The sequence below is a fragment of the Hetaerina americana genome, unplaced genomic scaffold, assembly GCF_022747635.1.
Source record: "Hetaerina americana unplaced genomic scaffold, ioHetAmer1.1.p SCAF_4, whole genome shotgun sequence".
Classification (NCBI taxonomy): domain Eukaryota; kingdom Metazoa; phylum Arthropoda; class Insecta; order Odonata; family Calopterygidae; genus Hetaerina; species Hetaerina americana.
In genome coordinates this window covers 1,331,468-1,348,588 of record NW_027286985.1, presented here as the reverse complement: position 1 = coordinate 1,348,588, position 17,121 = coordinate 1,331,468, and the positions used below count along the sequence as shown (strand labels likewise).

Genomic DNA, 17,121 nt, shown 5'->3' with positions numbered 1-17,121 from the left:
TGTTCCCCCCACCTTCCTCCCTCCCCCCTCCTTCCTCTTGGCCGATACGTTTAAAGTCATATAATATATGTAGTATAATATAAAATAAAATAGTAAATTCGATTGGTCCCCTAACTACCACAGTTACACCATATATTTGACGTCTGTCTCCGGTTGTTTACTTTCAAACTTGTGTTGGAGGTGTTTTCCCTCCGAAATTACAGGTTGCAGGCAAGTTGCCTATCCCTCCAATCTACTCCTACTTTTTGCAATACATTCTTTGATTCTACCCAATTCACTCTCTCAAACGCCTTCTCTATCACTGCGTAACGAAAAAGTACATCCCGGTTCTATTCCATTTCCATCTCAATCAGTGACCTCATTACTATTGTGGCAACACGCAATACTTTGTCCAAACTGATTAGTCCCACAAAAAAATCATTTGCCCACCTCACTGTATTCTTATTGAGAATCCTGTGTCCCCCTTTAGCTGCGTGGATATCCGAATGTATTGCTCTGTAGTCCTCGCTTGTGACTTCCTTATCTTTTTCGGGATGGGAACTGACACTGATTTCTCTCTAATATATACTGTGAATTAACCCATAAAAACTCCTCCAACTCATTTTATATAAAACACTTAAATAGTTCTGGAGTAATGTTATCCAACCCCACAGCCTTGTTTGATTTCCATTACCTTAATGTTTTCTCTACCTCACGATCACGGCCTTACTACCTAGCAATTCCCATCTACATCATTTTCTCTTTCTATATCTTCCTGGCCGAAAATCTTCGCCATTATAGATACTCTATGTATTTTTACGCCTCTATTGAATCTTTTTTGGTCTCATTAATAATTTTACTGGAGTAACCTCGATCGTTTGCACGTATTCTGACTTCCCGACAGCGTTTTCACCTTCCTGTACAGCGCACATATTTCCATTCCTTTTCAAAATTTCCATAATCTCGAACTGCATCTCCCGCCACGCTCCTTTTTCTTTAGTATTTGTCCGCCTCAGTTTATCATTAAACTCTTTGTACTAGCTTCTACCTAATTTTGTGTTTACATTCTTGTATTTCTTTCTCTCGCGAATCTTTTTCAACCATTCCGTCCATAATCTATTACATTCTTGTTCTTCTCCTATTTACTTTTCCTAAAATTTCCTTGGCATACTTCGCTATGTGATATGTTCCATATATCTTCTATTTCATACAGCTGCCTTACATCAATCATGATATTCTCTATAGCCTCGTGAAACTCCTTTTATATCGCCGTTTCATGCTCCTACATACTATTTCCTCAACTATTTTCCCCTTTTATCCTCCTTAATCTGTTTTTATACTTAATTATTAATAAATTATAATATGAATACCCATCATTTCATCGTACATTTGCCGGGTACTGTAGCCTTTCAAATAAAGGAACTTAATCGCACCGCGAGCTTCTTATATTTTCCGTACATACTGAGACTTACTTCAATGTACGGCTTCCTGAAACAAAACAAATCAACATTGAAAGCTATAATTTGTAAAATTATTAACATAAGACTCAATTAATTTACAGAATAAATTTTTTCTAGGCATCTCGGTTATTTCTTCGTAATAATTACTTAAAAACGATACCTACACGTATTCTAACAGGTTTGACCCTCCTCTGTGTCTGTTGTGCTGCTGCTGTCAATTCCGTTTTGCAAGGATTTCGTGAGATGACGACCGTGGAAGCCTTGCCTCTCCCGCTGCCGGGTATAGCACAGGATCCATCGTTGGCCGAGTCCCATTGCTGCCAGGACTCAGACTTAACACGATGACTATCACTGTTTCATGGGGTAATGAATTGAGGTGGTTTCACGCTGCCTTCCTCAGTAGTGTTTTTAACTTGGTGGTATTTACACTAACTTTCCTCTGCCAGAGCAGCTCAAAATGCTAACAGAACGCCCAATCCCTTCCACTTCATCAAGTTTGTAATCCATGAGATAAATTGAAATGCTATATAAGATAAATATTTTCATAGGTTTTTTTCAAAACTATATAGAGTAAAAGAAATAACATATTTCTTTGTTTCTTGTAGTTTTTATGGGAGGCGACCGACAGCTGAGGTCATTTGTGCCATTAGGGATGGATGGGAAAGGAGGAAGGATGGATTAGCCTACTCTTAACGAAAGGCGCCAAGGGGTCCGCTGCTTAACGTCCCATCTGACGGACGGTGCACTCACTCAAAGTGCTCTCCACAAATCGCCTCAAGTAGGGATCGGGATACCACTGAAAAATATCTGCCGTCTCCAGGATTCGAATTGGAACCCTCGCGGTGGGGAGCCAGTACCTTACCCACCACACCATCCCGATCCCCCTCTTTGCTTCTTTCCATTCCTGTCACCACACACCTGTAGCCTGTTATCATTTCCAAACTGTGCGCTTTGAACTTCTAGATAGCGTGGCCATCTTAGAAACTTCTACATGAATATGTCACAAGGCTTCATGGGCTTGATTTTTGGAGTAGGTACGAAATCTTGCGAACGCCAGCAATTTTGATAAAGGAACAAACGAATATATCTTACGGTTTTATAACAACAATAAGAGAGAAATTAGCCGTGTCTTTATAATACTGAAGACTCGTGTAGAGCCCTTTGGTGGCTATCTTTGAGATTATCTCTTGATATGGAAGACTTCATACCAACGTAACTTCCCCGGCAGAAAGAGATACATTAGGCAGCTCATTTTGAATACACGCAAGGACTATTAGAATATCACAATATCGATGAGACGCACCTAGCAATGTAACATGTAGCATGAACATGTTTGATGGTGTATCAGATAATTTTTTATTCCCGTTACGTAGGCAGGAACGATGTTGGGAAATTGTCCAATTATATGTACATCCAAAATTGACAGTAGGATGTCCACCGTTGCGCATCGGGAAATTTAGAATCTTGGGGGTGATAGCAATGCAATTTTGGCATCATTGGCTGCTGACTTTGGATAAAATGCACATAACTGAGTCAGCTGTAGGGTCGTAAGCGAAGTCAGAATAGATCCAGGCACTGAAGGCGCGCACATCTTCGAATAAATGGGCAAATATTCCATTTTTTAAATAAAGTGCTCATTGAAGAAAAAGACTAAATAGAGAATAAATAAGCAAACTGATGCCTAATATGATGAAAGGAAGTTAATTTCAAAAAATTCGAAGAGGAGAGAAAATTCGGATGAGAGAGATTGTGAGAGGCAGTGTGGTGCTAATGGCTGTGATTAAAGGGAGAATGGTGGGTCAAATGGAAAATAGGAAAGGAAGGAGCTGCACCGTTTGAACAGAAATTTAAGCATACGGGTTGCAGAAAATACGGAGAGAAGAATTAGGAGATGATGATATATGGAAAATGAGTTTAAAATGCCCGTAACATAATGAAAAACCCACAAGGACGTGCAATAATTTCAAGGGCTTCTAAAAATAATCCAACACGACAGTCAATCCGTTGCAAAAATATTTTTCATGCTGTGTGTAAAGTGGTACGTGAAATGGCACGTTTTAAATTGCAACTTCCCTCCCTGAGGCTTTTATAAAATTTAGCATTAAAAATCGAAATATTTCAATTCGAAATGTCCTCGACACCCGTCTTTCTATCCCTGGATATTCCCAAGACGTGGGACTTGCAATCGAATTCAATATCGGGAGCCCTTGCGGCGACCTCTGGCGCATTTGCGTTCGCCGCACTCGCGCCGTACGAGATGTGGAGTCACACGTGAGGGCAGAGTAATCTTCGACGCCATGAATGCAGCCTTCCCGAGGGGGCCGTGTCCTTCGCCCGTCAGTCCTCCCTCCCGCCGCCCTCCTACCGTTCTACCGAAGTTAGCACATCCCCTTGGAGGGTGCACATTACAACAATATGCCGGTCCATCTAAAGAAAACTTGCCTTCATTGAAAGTGTCATAAATTAAAATAAAACGACAAAAAATAAATAAGAAATATTAATAATGTCAAATCTAGAATAAGCAAAAAGAATTGGGGACCCATCTTGGAGAAAATGTTTTTTAAGAATTGGATTAAGCTCAGAGGAGATTTGAAAGATATGTCAGGATCTGTTACGCCTAGGAAGTAAATCTTGAAGGATTGTTAGAGTACCTATGACAGAAGTTTATACAATCACGAAGAGATCGAGTCAGAATAATCCTAAAAAATGAGTGAAACCGTTTTAAATTTCGACGCTGATTGAACATCATGGAGCAGTACCGTAACGGTAAATTAGACCTCCTGACCGTAGTAAGATAGACTTCTACAATTCTTTTCTTAGATAATTGACAATCTCAATAAAACTAAGGTTAAGCACACCAAAGGCTTACGGACTTTGGGAACAAGCAATTACCTTTTGCGAACACTACATAAAGGAATTCTGAGTTTCTTCAACAAAATGTTTTCATGGGTATATGTATTAGTGAGTATAGTTTTTCGTGTAATACCGTGTAAAAATAAAAATTGTATGTTAACAAGGTATTAACTGAAGTCAGAGGAATCCTCATATTTAAATTTCTCCGAATTGACGATGGTTTAATAGTCAATAAACCATCTGCTTCAAAGCTATAGAAAATGTAATATTTACGTATACCTGGCGTCATGCATTGAAAATGTCTGATACCCAATGATATTTTAATGATAAATAACTCTGTAGATTTTTACACTGTATTTTGAAAATTAACCAACCATGGTGATTTCGTTATGTTGGACTTTGATAATGCCTCAAGCTGTTAAAACTATCCCCGGTTAAAATGCATCAATTGCCTTGACAGGGATCCCGATCAAGGCGAATGATTATGGTATTGCATTTTAATGCTCACGCTCCGTTAAAAGTTACTGCTACGGCATCTGTTTCAGTTCCCAAGCTATCTGATTTTTCTGGTACCAGGTCTTCCTGGGAAACCATAACTGGCACAGGAACTGGCTCCCTTACCCTGATGTGTGAATTTCACACGCCATATAGGGCTTAGTACTGGAACTGAACTCTACCATCACCTACTAAACCGACCTTCGGGTTGATTACTGTGTTTATGGTTTTTTTTACATTATGTTATAGAAATGTACGATATTTATACTGCACGAACACTCTCCAATTTGAAACATAGAAATCACAGTGACTTGATAAAAATTTACATATTAAAAAACCTAAGTGACAATAGTTCAAGAACATTTATATTCAACGGAATGATACATCGAGTATCACCAACGAGTGGATTCAAATAATAATAATAATAATATCAATCAATAATTTGTTATTATATAAGTTAGAGAAATCATTTACTACAGCAATATCGCTATTTCGGTTTAGTAGGTACGTCTATCGTAATGAACTCAGTAGTATGACATGTATATGGCGATTTTCCACCGGTTTATTAAAACGCAATCCGGGTCGTCATTCGCCTCTCTCTCTCTCTCTCTCTCTCTCTCTCTCTCTCTCTCTCTCTCTCTCTCCCAGATAGATTCCTTATCCCTCCTTCCTACCTCGCGCCTTGATGAGCCCCCACCCTCGCGTGAATGCGCACCGGGAAGACCTACCAATGGCTCCGAGTTGGAAGGATTTTCCCGGTTATCACATTGACACACATTCCAAGCAGCCCAAATATCGAATGGTCCATTTCCTGCGACGGCGAAAAACCGTTATTGGCAGGCGTACACGTACGTGAGATCCAGGCTGGGGTCCACAGCGTGTATTCCCAACATTTTACACCGGGGGAGGAAGGGGTCGGGCTGAAGAAGATGAGCTTGGGGAGAGCCCGCCTTCGGAGAGGGAGTCTAAGCACGGGGCTGAAAACATTTCCGCGGAGTTCCCGGCTGCCCCTCGCGTAAGCCGAAAGTATGAGTCCCCGGACCTTTTTGCTCTCACCCGCCACCCATCCTAATACACGTAGAACATGCATATTACCACGTAATCCGACAAAATAAGTGCGCGGTAGAGGGTGCTCGGTCACCAGTCACGTATGAAACGGAGGTGCTCGTCTAAATGAAGGCGCAAAACATTACTTACGTATAGCAGAGGACGAAATGTGCAATTGCAAGTTTACTTTGTGAAAAATTTCCAAAATGCAGCGTAGAAGACGAAATTTATCTTTACTTATTTTTTGATGTTGCATGCCTGGTCACCCCCTGCCGCACACTGTATCAGGGGCTTTTAGGGAACCATGTAGATGTAGGAATGATTTGTGGTTTTTCTAAAAGAACTTTAGAATACTCGCACTATCAAATATAAAAAAAACACATTGAGTCGGGCGCTCGGCTACTGACGGAAGGATTGGATTCTGGGTGACGTTCAAGGGCACCCTCAGCTTCAGTCGAACTGTGTGATTTTTCTATGCGTAGACTGTTTTAAGTGTTCCGTATCTGTCCCGTAACTGTAATGTTTACGTTCCCCAGCCTTCCCATTTCTTGTTACTCTCAGCATCTTAGATTTTTTGTAATAATAACTCGACCTCTACCCATAACGTGGATTGAAAGTTGTCATATGCAGGTAGCGTTCTGAAATTAATGCAATCATTTTTTAAAGTAATTAATTAAACAGATTTGTACAAACAATTAAAATTCTTCAAAGTACTGCCCTTGTGCCTCTACTCATTTTCTCCAGCGACTCTGCCATGACCGGTACGCGCCCTGGAAGGCGTCTTCGGGGACCTCTGGCAAGGTCTTCCTCACGGCTGATTGGATCTCTTCTAAGGACGAAAACGAGTTCCTTTCAGGGCTGCCTTAATCCTAGGGAACAAAAAGAAGTCTGCCGGGGAGGCCTCAGGGTTATAGGGGGGGAGGGTAGAGTTGGCACCTGGTCATCCGGCCAGGAACTCGCGGACTCGTAGCGCGTTGTGGCAAGGCGCGTTGTCGTGATGGAGTTGCCTGGTAGCGGAGATGCCTTTTCTCGTCCTGATGACCATTTTGCGGAGTCTTTCCAGCACATCCACGTAGTAGGCAGCGTTAACTGTCTGTCCTTGAGGAACAAACTCCTTATGGACCACTCCTTCACTGCCGAAAAAGACAATGAGCATTGTTTTCACTTTTGATTTGCTTATTCTTGCCTTTTTGGGCTTTGGGTGTGCTTTTGGACTGGTGTGTGTTCCACTCAGAGCTTTGGCGTTTTGTTTCTGGGTCTTATTCAAAAACCCAGGTTCCATCACCAGTGATGATGCTTTCCAAATAATCAGGTTCATTTTCAATGCGTTGCAAAAGTTCACTTGAAATATCCGCTCGGTTGGTCTTTGGTCGTCTGAGAACATCTTGGGCACGAGCTTGGCGCACACCTTCCTCATTGCTAAATCTTCAGTTACAATGCGAAACACAACAGAAGACGGCAAATGCAGTTCATTGGCAAACATCTTGGTACTCAATCGACGGTCAGAGTCCAACAATTGTCGGACACGAGCCACATTGTTGTCGGTTTTGCTGGTTGACGGCTGCCCAGAGAGCGTTGATCGTCGTGAACCTCTTCACCCCCCCCCCGCCTTAAAGGCCTTTAACCACCTCGACACTTGTGAGTTGGACAGAGCGGAGTCCCCTTTACATTTGCGAATCATTTTGTTCGTCTACTCAGGATATTTCATCAGTGTAGCACAAAACTTAGTAATCGCGTAGCTTTGCTCGATCGTCAATTCCATCTTTTTCCTGGCATGGTCGGCACGCAGAGTTGCACAATAACTGACGTCCTGCCGCTTCCACAACTTGAAGAGCACTGAGACCAATTTGGTGGAAAATCTAAGCGTCCCCCCCACCCCCCAAACCCACTCCAAGTAATTTGATCCCACTCCGAACAATAGGAGCGGCGCGGGAAATTTAAATGCATTACTTTTGGAAAGTACTTTGTACCTCAAAGAGCATGTTTTGGAACCATACAGTGGTACCCTCCCTATTAATTTCATTAATAATAATTTTCAATATATTTACTAAGATTTTATTCCTTCCCCTTTTCTAAAACTTCTAATTGCAAAATTATTCAAATGTTCTTTTTACTATGTCCCTTTCCGTTTTCCTGTATCTGAAAGTTACTCGACTTTTTTGCAATTGAATCCCTTCCATTCTAACGTTATACCGTTTCTGCATCTAAATTACCCCATTTTTATTGTTTCATCAGCATTTTTTCATCTTAAACTGTGCACATTTCATCCTGATTACTATATTCTACTGAAATTTCATGGCTGCGAAAAACTGGAAAACATTTATTCTACATTCAACATACGATGTGCGATGAAACGCACCAATGCTCAAAATGGTTGCATTATCGCTAAAGATTTTTTCATTTAATCGTCATTTTGAGCCTTTAATGTACAGTGTATTACTGCCCATCACACTTCAACTATGGGCAACATACCGCTGGCAAGTTTAAGCAGCAAGCAAGCAATGATTACAAGTTTTCCATCTTTAATTCAACTCAGCAATTCATTTCCGCCGAAATAAATGAATGAAATATGTGATTGAATATTATTTATTCTAAATAAGGTCTTCAAGTTTCGCCAGGGGTCTTCCCACATCACTAAAATTGTGTTTTGCACGAGGAAAGCGAAGAACTGAAGATTTATTTGTTTGAAAATGACAGAAAACTTCACATTTTGAAATTCTTGACCACCGTGGCCTAAGCCTATGATTAACCTATGATAAGCCTATCATTAACTGGACACCAAATGATAAATCCAACGAAGGTCAAAGACTCGAACTTCATTTAGGGCATTTCTATATCTTCGATTTTTGCATTGAATTTTCTATCTGACCTAACCTAGTGCATTATAGTATTCCTTACTGCATGGCTTTTAGGGGAAGTGTTAAATTTAATGCATTTTCTGCGGTTGAAAACCATTTTCAATCCAGTTCAATAATTATATTTCTATTTTTATTCAAATGAAACATTAATTATAACAATGTAGAAATTTTCAGGAGAATTTATCAGTACTTCTCACTTGAAATGATTTTTTCATAACGATTACAATGGAAAGGAAAGAGTTTTGAAAATGTAAGGGATACGATTCTAATATTTCTCCAAATCACGAAGAATTTTACCTATGACGTAAGTGGGTCATATTCATGATAATATACGCTAGAATGATTTTGTTATAGTTTACTTGAGATGTTTAGAGACACGAACTGAAGCCAAAACTAATTGTTCCTTGAAGGCAAGCGTCTCAGCCCCCCTCACTCGACGAGACACCACGACCTTGGTCAACTATGAAAAGATATACTGAAGAAAATGGACCAAAAATCTTAAACATCACAGCCATTTCCCCAGACACGTATGGTATGATTTCAAGCGCTATTCCTGGACCTCTTTGTGCTATATTTTTATTTTCTCATTGCGCCGTGGCCATACGCGTCAGGAGCGTTCTAGATCTGCGTTGGAAATCATTTGAACACAGAAGATTTGACGCTATGTTGAACTTATTCAATACATTTAGAGCCGTTTCTTTCGGAACGGAGGCCTCGTTAATTATTCGCAGTCTAAAGCATATTGATTGTTTGATTAATAATTAAGGTTAACTTCGAGAAACGGATGCCATAACTAGCGGAGCCAAGGGCAACACGGGATAATTACTGCAGGACTATAGCTAAACACCGCTGTGGACAGGAATTCATTGCACTCGGACAATCCGCTGTTCATCTTCTCAACCCTAAAATCCCTTTTTGATTTATTATGTATATTCAGTACCTCCTAATTTTAATAATTTTGCCCGCTGCGTATGTTTAAAAGCTTGAATTTATTTCGTCACCTACGCGACTGTCTGTCACCGGACGTACGTGTAGAGTTTTGACTGGATTGGACCTCTCCCTCTTTCTCGCAGGTCGCGAGAAGCTGGGAGTGAGCTCGGGGGAGGCGGTGCGCGTGGTGTTGGAGAGCGACGGGACTCAAGTCGAGGACGGGGAGTACTTCCGCACCTTGCCACCCAACACTGTGCTGCTGCTGCTCCGGCAGGGAGAGACGTGGGGACCTGTGGGCGGCGTCGACGTCATCAGGGCCGGTGAGTTTATGGCGCCCGAAAGGGAAAGGGTGTTTATTGGGAGGGCACGGGGATATCCAAGCCCCCTTGCCCTCCTTAAGACCCTCTCTGGTGAAGGTACCCCTTGCGCGGTCACAAATGCGATGCGAGGCTGAATCAAGTGAAATCCTTGAAGGTGCGTTACAATTTCGAAATTGCGTCCCACTGCCCTGTTATTTGGCAATTATGATTGTCATGGTTTGATGATCGTCTCAAAGTTATCAACATGATACCAGGAAGCTACAATATGGCACAACAATAGGGTGAACATGGCAGTTGAATTTGTAAGATGCACCACAGCATGTAATACTCTCGTTTTTTTATCGAGTAGTTAAGAGGAGAAGAGTTAGTTTCGGTTAAAACATCCATCGATGATGAATTCGTCGACTCACGGATAATTCCTGACAGACGTAACGAGCAACATAAACACACCCGTCTCCACCACAATCCTGTGTTCCTCCATTCCGAATACGCCCCACCATCAAGACGACAGGCCTCGCGTGCTCAACTAATACACTCTAGTTGATACAGTTCACTCCGAATTCATTCTCTCAAGATACGTATCCCTCAGTATTCCATTGAGGCATCGCGTTCTTAAAGTGATGCCCTATCATGAGTGATTTGTACTCTTATTAGGGTTTAAAACAGCGCGCCTGCATCAGCAAACTGACCCCCTATGTAAGCAAATATTAATTAGTCTTTTGTAATTGGCCATAGAACATAACTTCGGGTACACTCACATGTACGCACACACACACACACACATTCGCGATATTATTAACTCGCTTGACGGAGTATTCGACCAACATTATACTGAATCAGCTTCTTGTTGAATTCTCTATAGATATCCCCTCTTTTAAGTTTCTATAAACAGTGATTTTTTCTTAGGTTAGAGTTCAATCGATCCCTTTCTTAGGTGAACTTAGAAATTAAAGTGCATGTAGATGTAGGTAGAGTGGGGCCAGTTTGGTAAAAATATCTAGCCTAGAATTATTTTAATGTCAATGTCTTTCTTTGTAAACCTTATATTTCCTCTTGAATAGATTTATATCCTCTCCCTGAGGCAGCACAAGGTAAAGGCAACGTCGGACTCTTCAATACTGTTTCATGGAAAAGCAGGGCAATAGTTTACGTCCTAAACATCATTTTTTATCCTAGAGATCTAATAAATTTTAAAAGAGTGCAAAAAGCTGCCTCGGTGGCTTTATTTGTTAATCAATCGGTAGGACATCCAGGAGGGATCCAGATTCGAGTCCAAGTCAAGGTGAATGATATGTATCGGACGATAAGTTTGATATCACACGCAGCTAAAGTTGTTCTCAGGATCATAAACAAAAGGATAGAGAGTAGGGCAAATGATTGATTACTTAGGGGATGATCAGTTTGGGTTTAGGAAGGGAAGAGGTACGCGAGATGCCATTGCAGTAATGAGATTATTAATCGAGAGGAATATAGAACACAACCAGGAGGTATTTGCCTGTTTCGTAGATTTTGAAAAAGCTTTTGATAAAGTGAATTGGGAAAAACCCATGAGTATATTGCAGAAAATAGGAATAGATTGGAGAGAAAGGAGGCTAATCCGCAACCTGCACATGTCTCAGACTGCTCAGGTTCGGGTGGGGAACGGGGAGTCCGGTTGGGCAGTGTAAGGCAGGGTTGCCCATTATCACCGTTGCTGTTCAACCTGTATGTAGAGGAAATGATCAAAGAGGCGTGGGAAGAACCGGAGGTAGGAATGAAAGTGGGCGGGGAATTTGTAAAATCAGTTAGGTTTGCTGATGACCAAGCTTTAGTTTGTCAGTCAGCCAAGGGTTTAAAAGCATTGCTGAGTGAATTGGAAATTCAGTGCGACAGGTATGGGATGAAAATCAATATTAATAAAACAAAGGCTATACGATTTTCTAGAAAAAAAAGGCTAAGCTAAACACTAAAATAGGAGGGCAAAAACTAGAGCAGGTAGAACAGTTTACGTATCTCGGTAGTGTTTTGGACCAACACGGTCAAAGTAGTAGGGACGTAAGGAGAAGAATTGCGCTAGGCAAAGAGGCTTTCACACGGAGGAGGGAGTTGATGACAGGGACGTTGAGTAAGGATATTAAGAAAAGACTCGTAAAAACTTTGATATGGAGCGTAGCTATGTACGGCGCGGAAACGTGGTCATTGAAGCAGGAGGATAGACGTAGACTGGAGGCTTTTGAAATGTGGGTTTGGAGAAGAATGGAGAAGGTGAAATGGACAGAGAAGAAAACAAACGAGGAAATACTTGGTATGTCGGGCGAAGAGAGGGGTTTGTTGGGAGAAATCCTATGGATGCAGGAAAAGTGGATGAATGGGGTATTGACCGGCAGTGGGATGTGGGTGTTGAAGGGGTAGTGGGATGTTGAAGACTGTGATAGAGGGGAGAATGTTGGGCAAAAGAGGAAAGGGAAGGAACAGGATAGGGATGTTGGACGGGATGAAGGGAGGAAGAAGGTACTCAGAGCTGAAGTGGGACCTGATGTAAAGTAGGATGTTGTGTTTTGCTAGGGGTCACAAATTATTTAATTAGTAATTATGTCCATCCAAAAACCTACCTTAACCGGTAGATTACCTAATAATCACATATATATATATATATATATATATATATATATATATATATATATATATATATATATATATATATGATTGTATATATATATATATATATATATATATATATATATATATATATGATTGTATATATATATATATGTATGTGTGTGTATGTGTATATATATATATATATATATATACATACACACACATACATTCAAACAAGAAATCCCGCCATATGGCGTGCAAATATTCATTCACACGGAAATAGATATAAGGAAATGTGATTTGTTCGATTCCGCCTTCCACACCTCTCCTGTGTTCGTCCTTCATATGTGTGCCTATCCCTTTTCCTTATATCTATTTTCATATCAATGTAGTTGAGGGATAGAGCGTTGGACTACTGACCGGGGGACCGGGTTCAGTTCCAGAGCCAGCCTCTCTGGACACCTTCAGCTCCACCCAAGCTACGTGATCTTTCGTGCACCAGATCTTCCTTGGAAACTATAACCGGCACAGGGAACTGCACTGCCCCCATTGCCCTGATGTGTGAATTGCACTCGCCGTAGGGCTTAGTACGGGGTGAACTCTACCATCACCTACCAAATCAAATTTATATATGTAAATGTAAATACATTATTCAACCCGAAGGTCGGTTTGGTAGGTGATGGTAGAGTACACCTAGTACTAAGCGCGACGGCGCTTGAAATTCACACATTAGGGTAGGGGGGCAGTGCATATAATATATATATATATATATATACATATATAATTATTTCTGTATGTAAATATATATGTGTGTGTGTATATATATAAACACACACACATTTATATACCATTTCCGTGTTTTCAAAACAAATATACTAAGATGGTAGTTTGAAAGGCTCTCGGGATTACCACTGGATGTCAGCGCTAGTACGAGTTTACCCACGTACTAATAAGTGATTCTTTTTAAGTAAACACATAACGAGTCGGTGCTCTGGGAATTGATCTTTAAATACTTTGTAGAGAAAGGTATGAAAGCGAAGGAAATTCATGGCGACTTTTAGAACACTAGAGGACTCTGATCCTTCATATTCAACTGTGCCAATGGGACAAACGCGTTAAAGTTTGGCCAGGACGGCTTAGTCACCGCCACATCCCCTTGCGGTGGCTTGCTGGGCATTAAGTAGATGTAGATGTAGAGACGATGATCTTAGCCGTGGTCAGCCAAAATGGGCCCCTACCCCATAAATTATTGCAAGAGTGCATGAAATGGTCATCGAGGATCGCCGACTGAAAGTATAAAGGAATTGCTGAAGCTGTAGGGATGTCATCTGAATGAAAATGTCACAGTTTAACAGTGGAATTGGATGTGAGAAAATTATCTGCTAGATAGGTGCCGTGGTTCTTCAAGCAGAATCACAAATGCATTAGAATGGAAATTTCCGAACAGTATTTGACCCGGTTTAAGAGTAATCAATAAGTTTTCTATGCCGGTTTGTGACCACAGATGAAACTTGGGTCCACTTCTATAGCCCAGAGACAAAATATCAGCCAAAGCAATGGAAACATGTTGATTCGCCACCATCAAAGAAAGCAAAGGCAATAAGATGAGCCGGAAAGGTGATGGCTTCAGTTTTCTGGGATGTGAAAGGGGTTCTGCTGATAAGATTACCTTCCCACTGGTCAAACAATTACTGGGCCATACTACGCTAACCTCCCAAACCAAGTACAGAGTCATGTTTTATCAAGAAAATGGAGGCCCACACAAAATTGTCAGTGCCCTGGCAAAAGTAAATGAACTAAGATATGAATTGTTGCCAAACCGACCTGAATTACCTGATTCAGCTCCATCAGATTCTCATCTCTTCCCCAAGCTCAAAATTTCCCTCGGTAGACTGATGTTCTCCACAAACAAAAACCTAACAGCCGAAGTAGACTGGTATTTCGCGGGCCTGAAGGAATCAAATTTACGAGATGCGACCAAGGCAATGGGATATCGTTGGACCAAGTGTATTTGTGTGCAGGGAGACTACGAGCATTGAAAAATAAAAAAACATCACTGAGGTAAGTCGTTTATTTTCAAGCCATTCCGAGAAATTTTCAAATTACCCTCGTATATGCCATGCATATAAATAAATGTCCTGTGGACAGCGCCCTCCAAAGACAAGTAGAGTTGAATTACAGTACATAAGATAAGTGTAACCACTCTGCTGTAAGTATCACGACTGGTTTTCGATAAAATTTCGGAAAGGAGGAGATGTGGGAATTCATAAAATTTAATATAATATCGCTTGAGCTTAAAAGTATTTAAAAAAATAATACTCATAAAGAGATACCCAAGTGGCTGTAATAACATTTCTACAATAATGCTCCAATTATTACATCCAATGTTTCCTATTTTCTATCTATTTTTCTCTCTCTACCTGTGACTTGATAAAACCATCGGAAGAGGTTGAACTATTAAAAGGTCATAAGAACAGCACTCCCATCAAGTCCTCGGTGTTGCACTCCGTTCTAACGCCTGTCTCTCTTCTCTTTCTTCCGCCCCAGCCATCTCCGCGATCCCCAAGATTGTGTGCGAGACCATCCACGCCCTGGAGCTGCACCGTGATGAGACGCCGTCCCCCTCCTGGAAGATCATGGACAACAAGGGCCGCGTCACGGTCGTCCTGCACTGGGACCACCCCCAGCACCACTACCAGCCGCCGCCACCCTCCTCCCGCTCTCACCCCCGCAACCCCTCGGCGCCCTCCCCCTCACCCTCCCTCAGCCTCGGCCCCGAGGGCCCCGTGGACGCGGCGGCCGCCTCCTCGATGACCCGGCCCTCGCTAGTCATCCACGGCGCGGGAACCACGACGGTGGGCCGGGACGGCAAGAAGGAGACCCTCATCAACGACGTCTACACGCCGGCCCGCTACGGCGGCGGGGGCGGGGGAAGCAGCCCACAGATCACTGTGATAAACCACGACGCGGCCACGGCGCGAGTCATGGGTAGTTCCTACGTAGGTGCGGCCGGGGGTGGCGGGACGACCGGGGGCGGCGGGGGGCCGGGCGTCGGCCACCCCCCTCGCCTCTCCCGCCAGGGCAGCGGCGGCTCGAGCTTCGAGAGCGCGGGCGCGGCCATCCACGTCCACACGGCAGAGTGCTCCACGCACCACCTGCACCACCCCATGCACTCGTCGGCCTCCTCGCCCCCCGCCCCGACCCCCTCCAGCCACGACCCGCAGCAGGGTCCCCACCAGCACGGGGGCGGCGGAGGGGGGGCGACCGAGTGCGACTTCCACTGCTGCGCCCTGCACGAAGAGGGCCGGAGGATAGCGGTCCACAAGTCGGTGGCCACGTCGCCCATCCAGGACCACGCGCAGGGGGGCGAGGGGGGCGGCCCGGGGGCGGGCGGCGTGGCTCCGGGGGGCGTGGCTCCGGGGGGCGGAGGTGGACGGACGGGGAGGACGGGGGGCCTCCAGCCCCCCGCGGCCGGGAAGCAGCACGTCCGCTTCCTGGACATAGAGGGGGCGGTGGACGTGGGGTCGCGGGGGGGAAGCCCGATGGGGGCGAGGGGCACGACGACGGCCGTGGGGCAGATCTCGGTGTCGACGGCGGGGATGGGCGCGTCCCCCGGGGGCGGCGGCACGTCCTCCGCCGGGGAGAGCTCCGAGTCGGAGACGGAGACGACCCTCTTGGAGGAGGAGGGCGCGACGTCGGAAAAGTTCCTCTTGCTGGTCGATCAGCCGCCCTCGATGGACGCCCGGAGGCACCTCACCATCAAGGACATCGGCGTCATCCTCGAGAGGCTCCGCTCGAAGATAGTGGACGTGGAGCGGCTGGAAAGGGACTCGGACGGTGGGAGCGGTGGTGGGGCAAGTGGCGGCGGTGGGGACGGTGCTGGGGCGACGGGGAGGGGCGGTGTGGGCGGAGGGACGGGGGCCGGAGGCAGTGACGACTGCCACAACTGGACGATCAAGGCGACGATAAGGGGGGAGACGTTGCGGGAGCTGGGCGTCATCTACAACGGGAACTATTACGCGATTTCGGAGCATCCGGGTTACAGGGCGGAGGGGAACAGGGAGGAGGAGGAGGGCGAGGGGGAGGTGGAGGAGGAGGACGACGAGGAGGAGGAGGAGGACAGGCTGTAGCGGAAGGCCGGGCGCTCTCGGCGCCCAGATCCGGGCATTCAACGCTACGACGGGGCGGCGTCTTAGCGGCGGGGCATCACGGAGGGACCCACCGCAGCGGCGGAGAGAGCGAAGCCGGCGGCGGAGGCGGCGGGAGGCGGGGGGCGGCTCCGCTTGGCATTACGGTGTGATAGACGACGACGGAGACGCGTGGGATTGCGGCGGGGGGGAGGATGAAGACGGGAGCCGAGGATTTCTGCCGAGTCTCTCCAAGCGTTTGTGGGAGTGCATTCGGTGTTGTTGTTACCGCCGTAGTGTTGTTGTCGCTTCGTCTCCTGTCCACGGGACGAGAAGGCATCGAGAAGGATCGTGGTATTACGTGTGAGCGCTTTACAATGCAAAGAAATAGAAAGAGATCAATATAAATATACACAGAGTATATTGTGTATATATATATGATATATATGTACGTACGGATGGAAAACAAATG

General features: G+C 44.3%; 1 protein-coding gene across 1 annotated transcript in view; it reads left to right on the top strand.

The window, feature by feature from the left end:
* Positions 1–16,681, top strand: part of Drep2 (DNA fragmentation factor-related protein 2) — a 195,826-nt gene extending 179,145 nt beyond the window's left edge. The window contains exons 3-6 of the mRNA XM_071590318.1: positions 9,766–9,942; positions 15,070–16,040; positions 16,167–16,359; positions 16,450–16,681. Coding sequence (XP_071446419.1) covers positions 9,766–9,942; positions 15,070–16,040; positions 16,167–16,359; positions 16,450–16,652 — 1,544 coding nt within the window. The 3' untranslated portion in view covers positions 16,653–16,681. The remainder of the gene's footprint in view (positions 1–9,765; positions 9,943–15,069; positions 16,041–16,166; positions 16,360–16,449) is intronic.
* Positions 16,682–17,121: the final 440 nt, after the last annotated feature.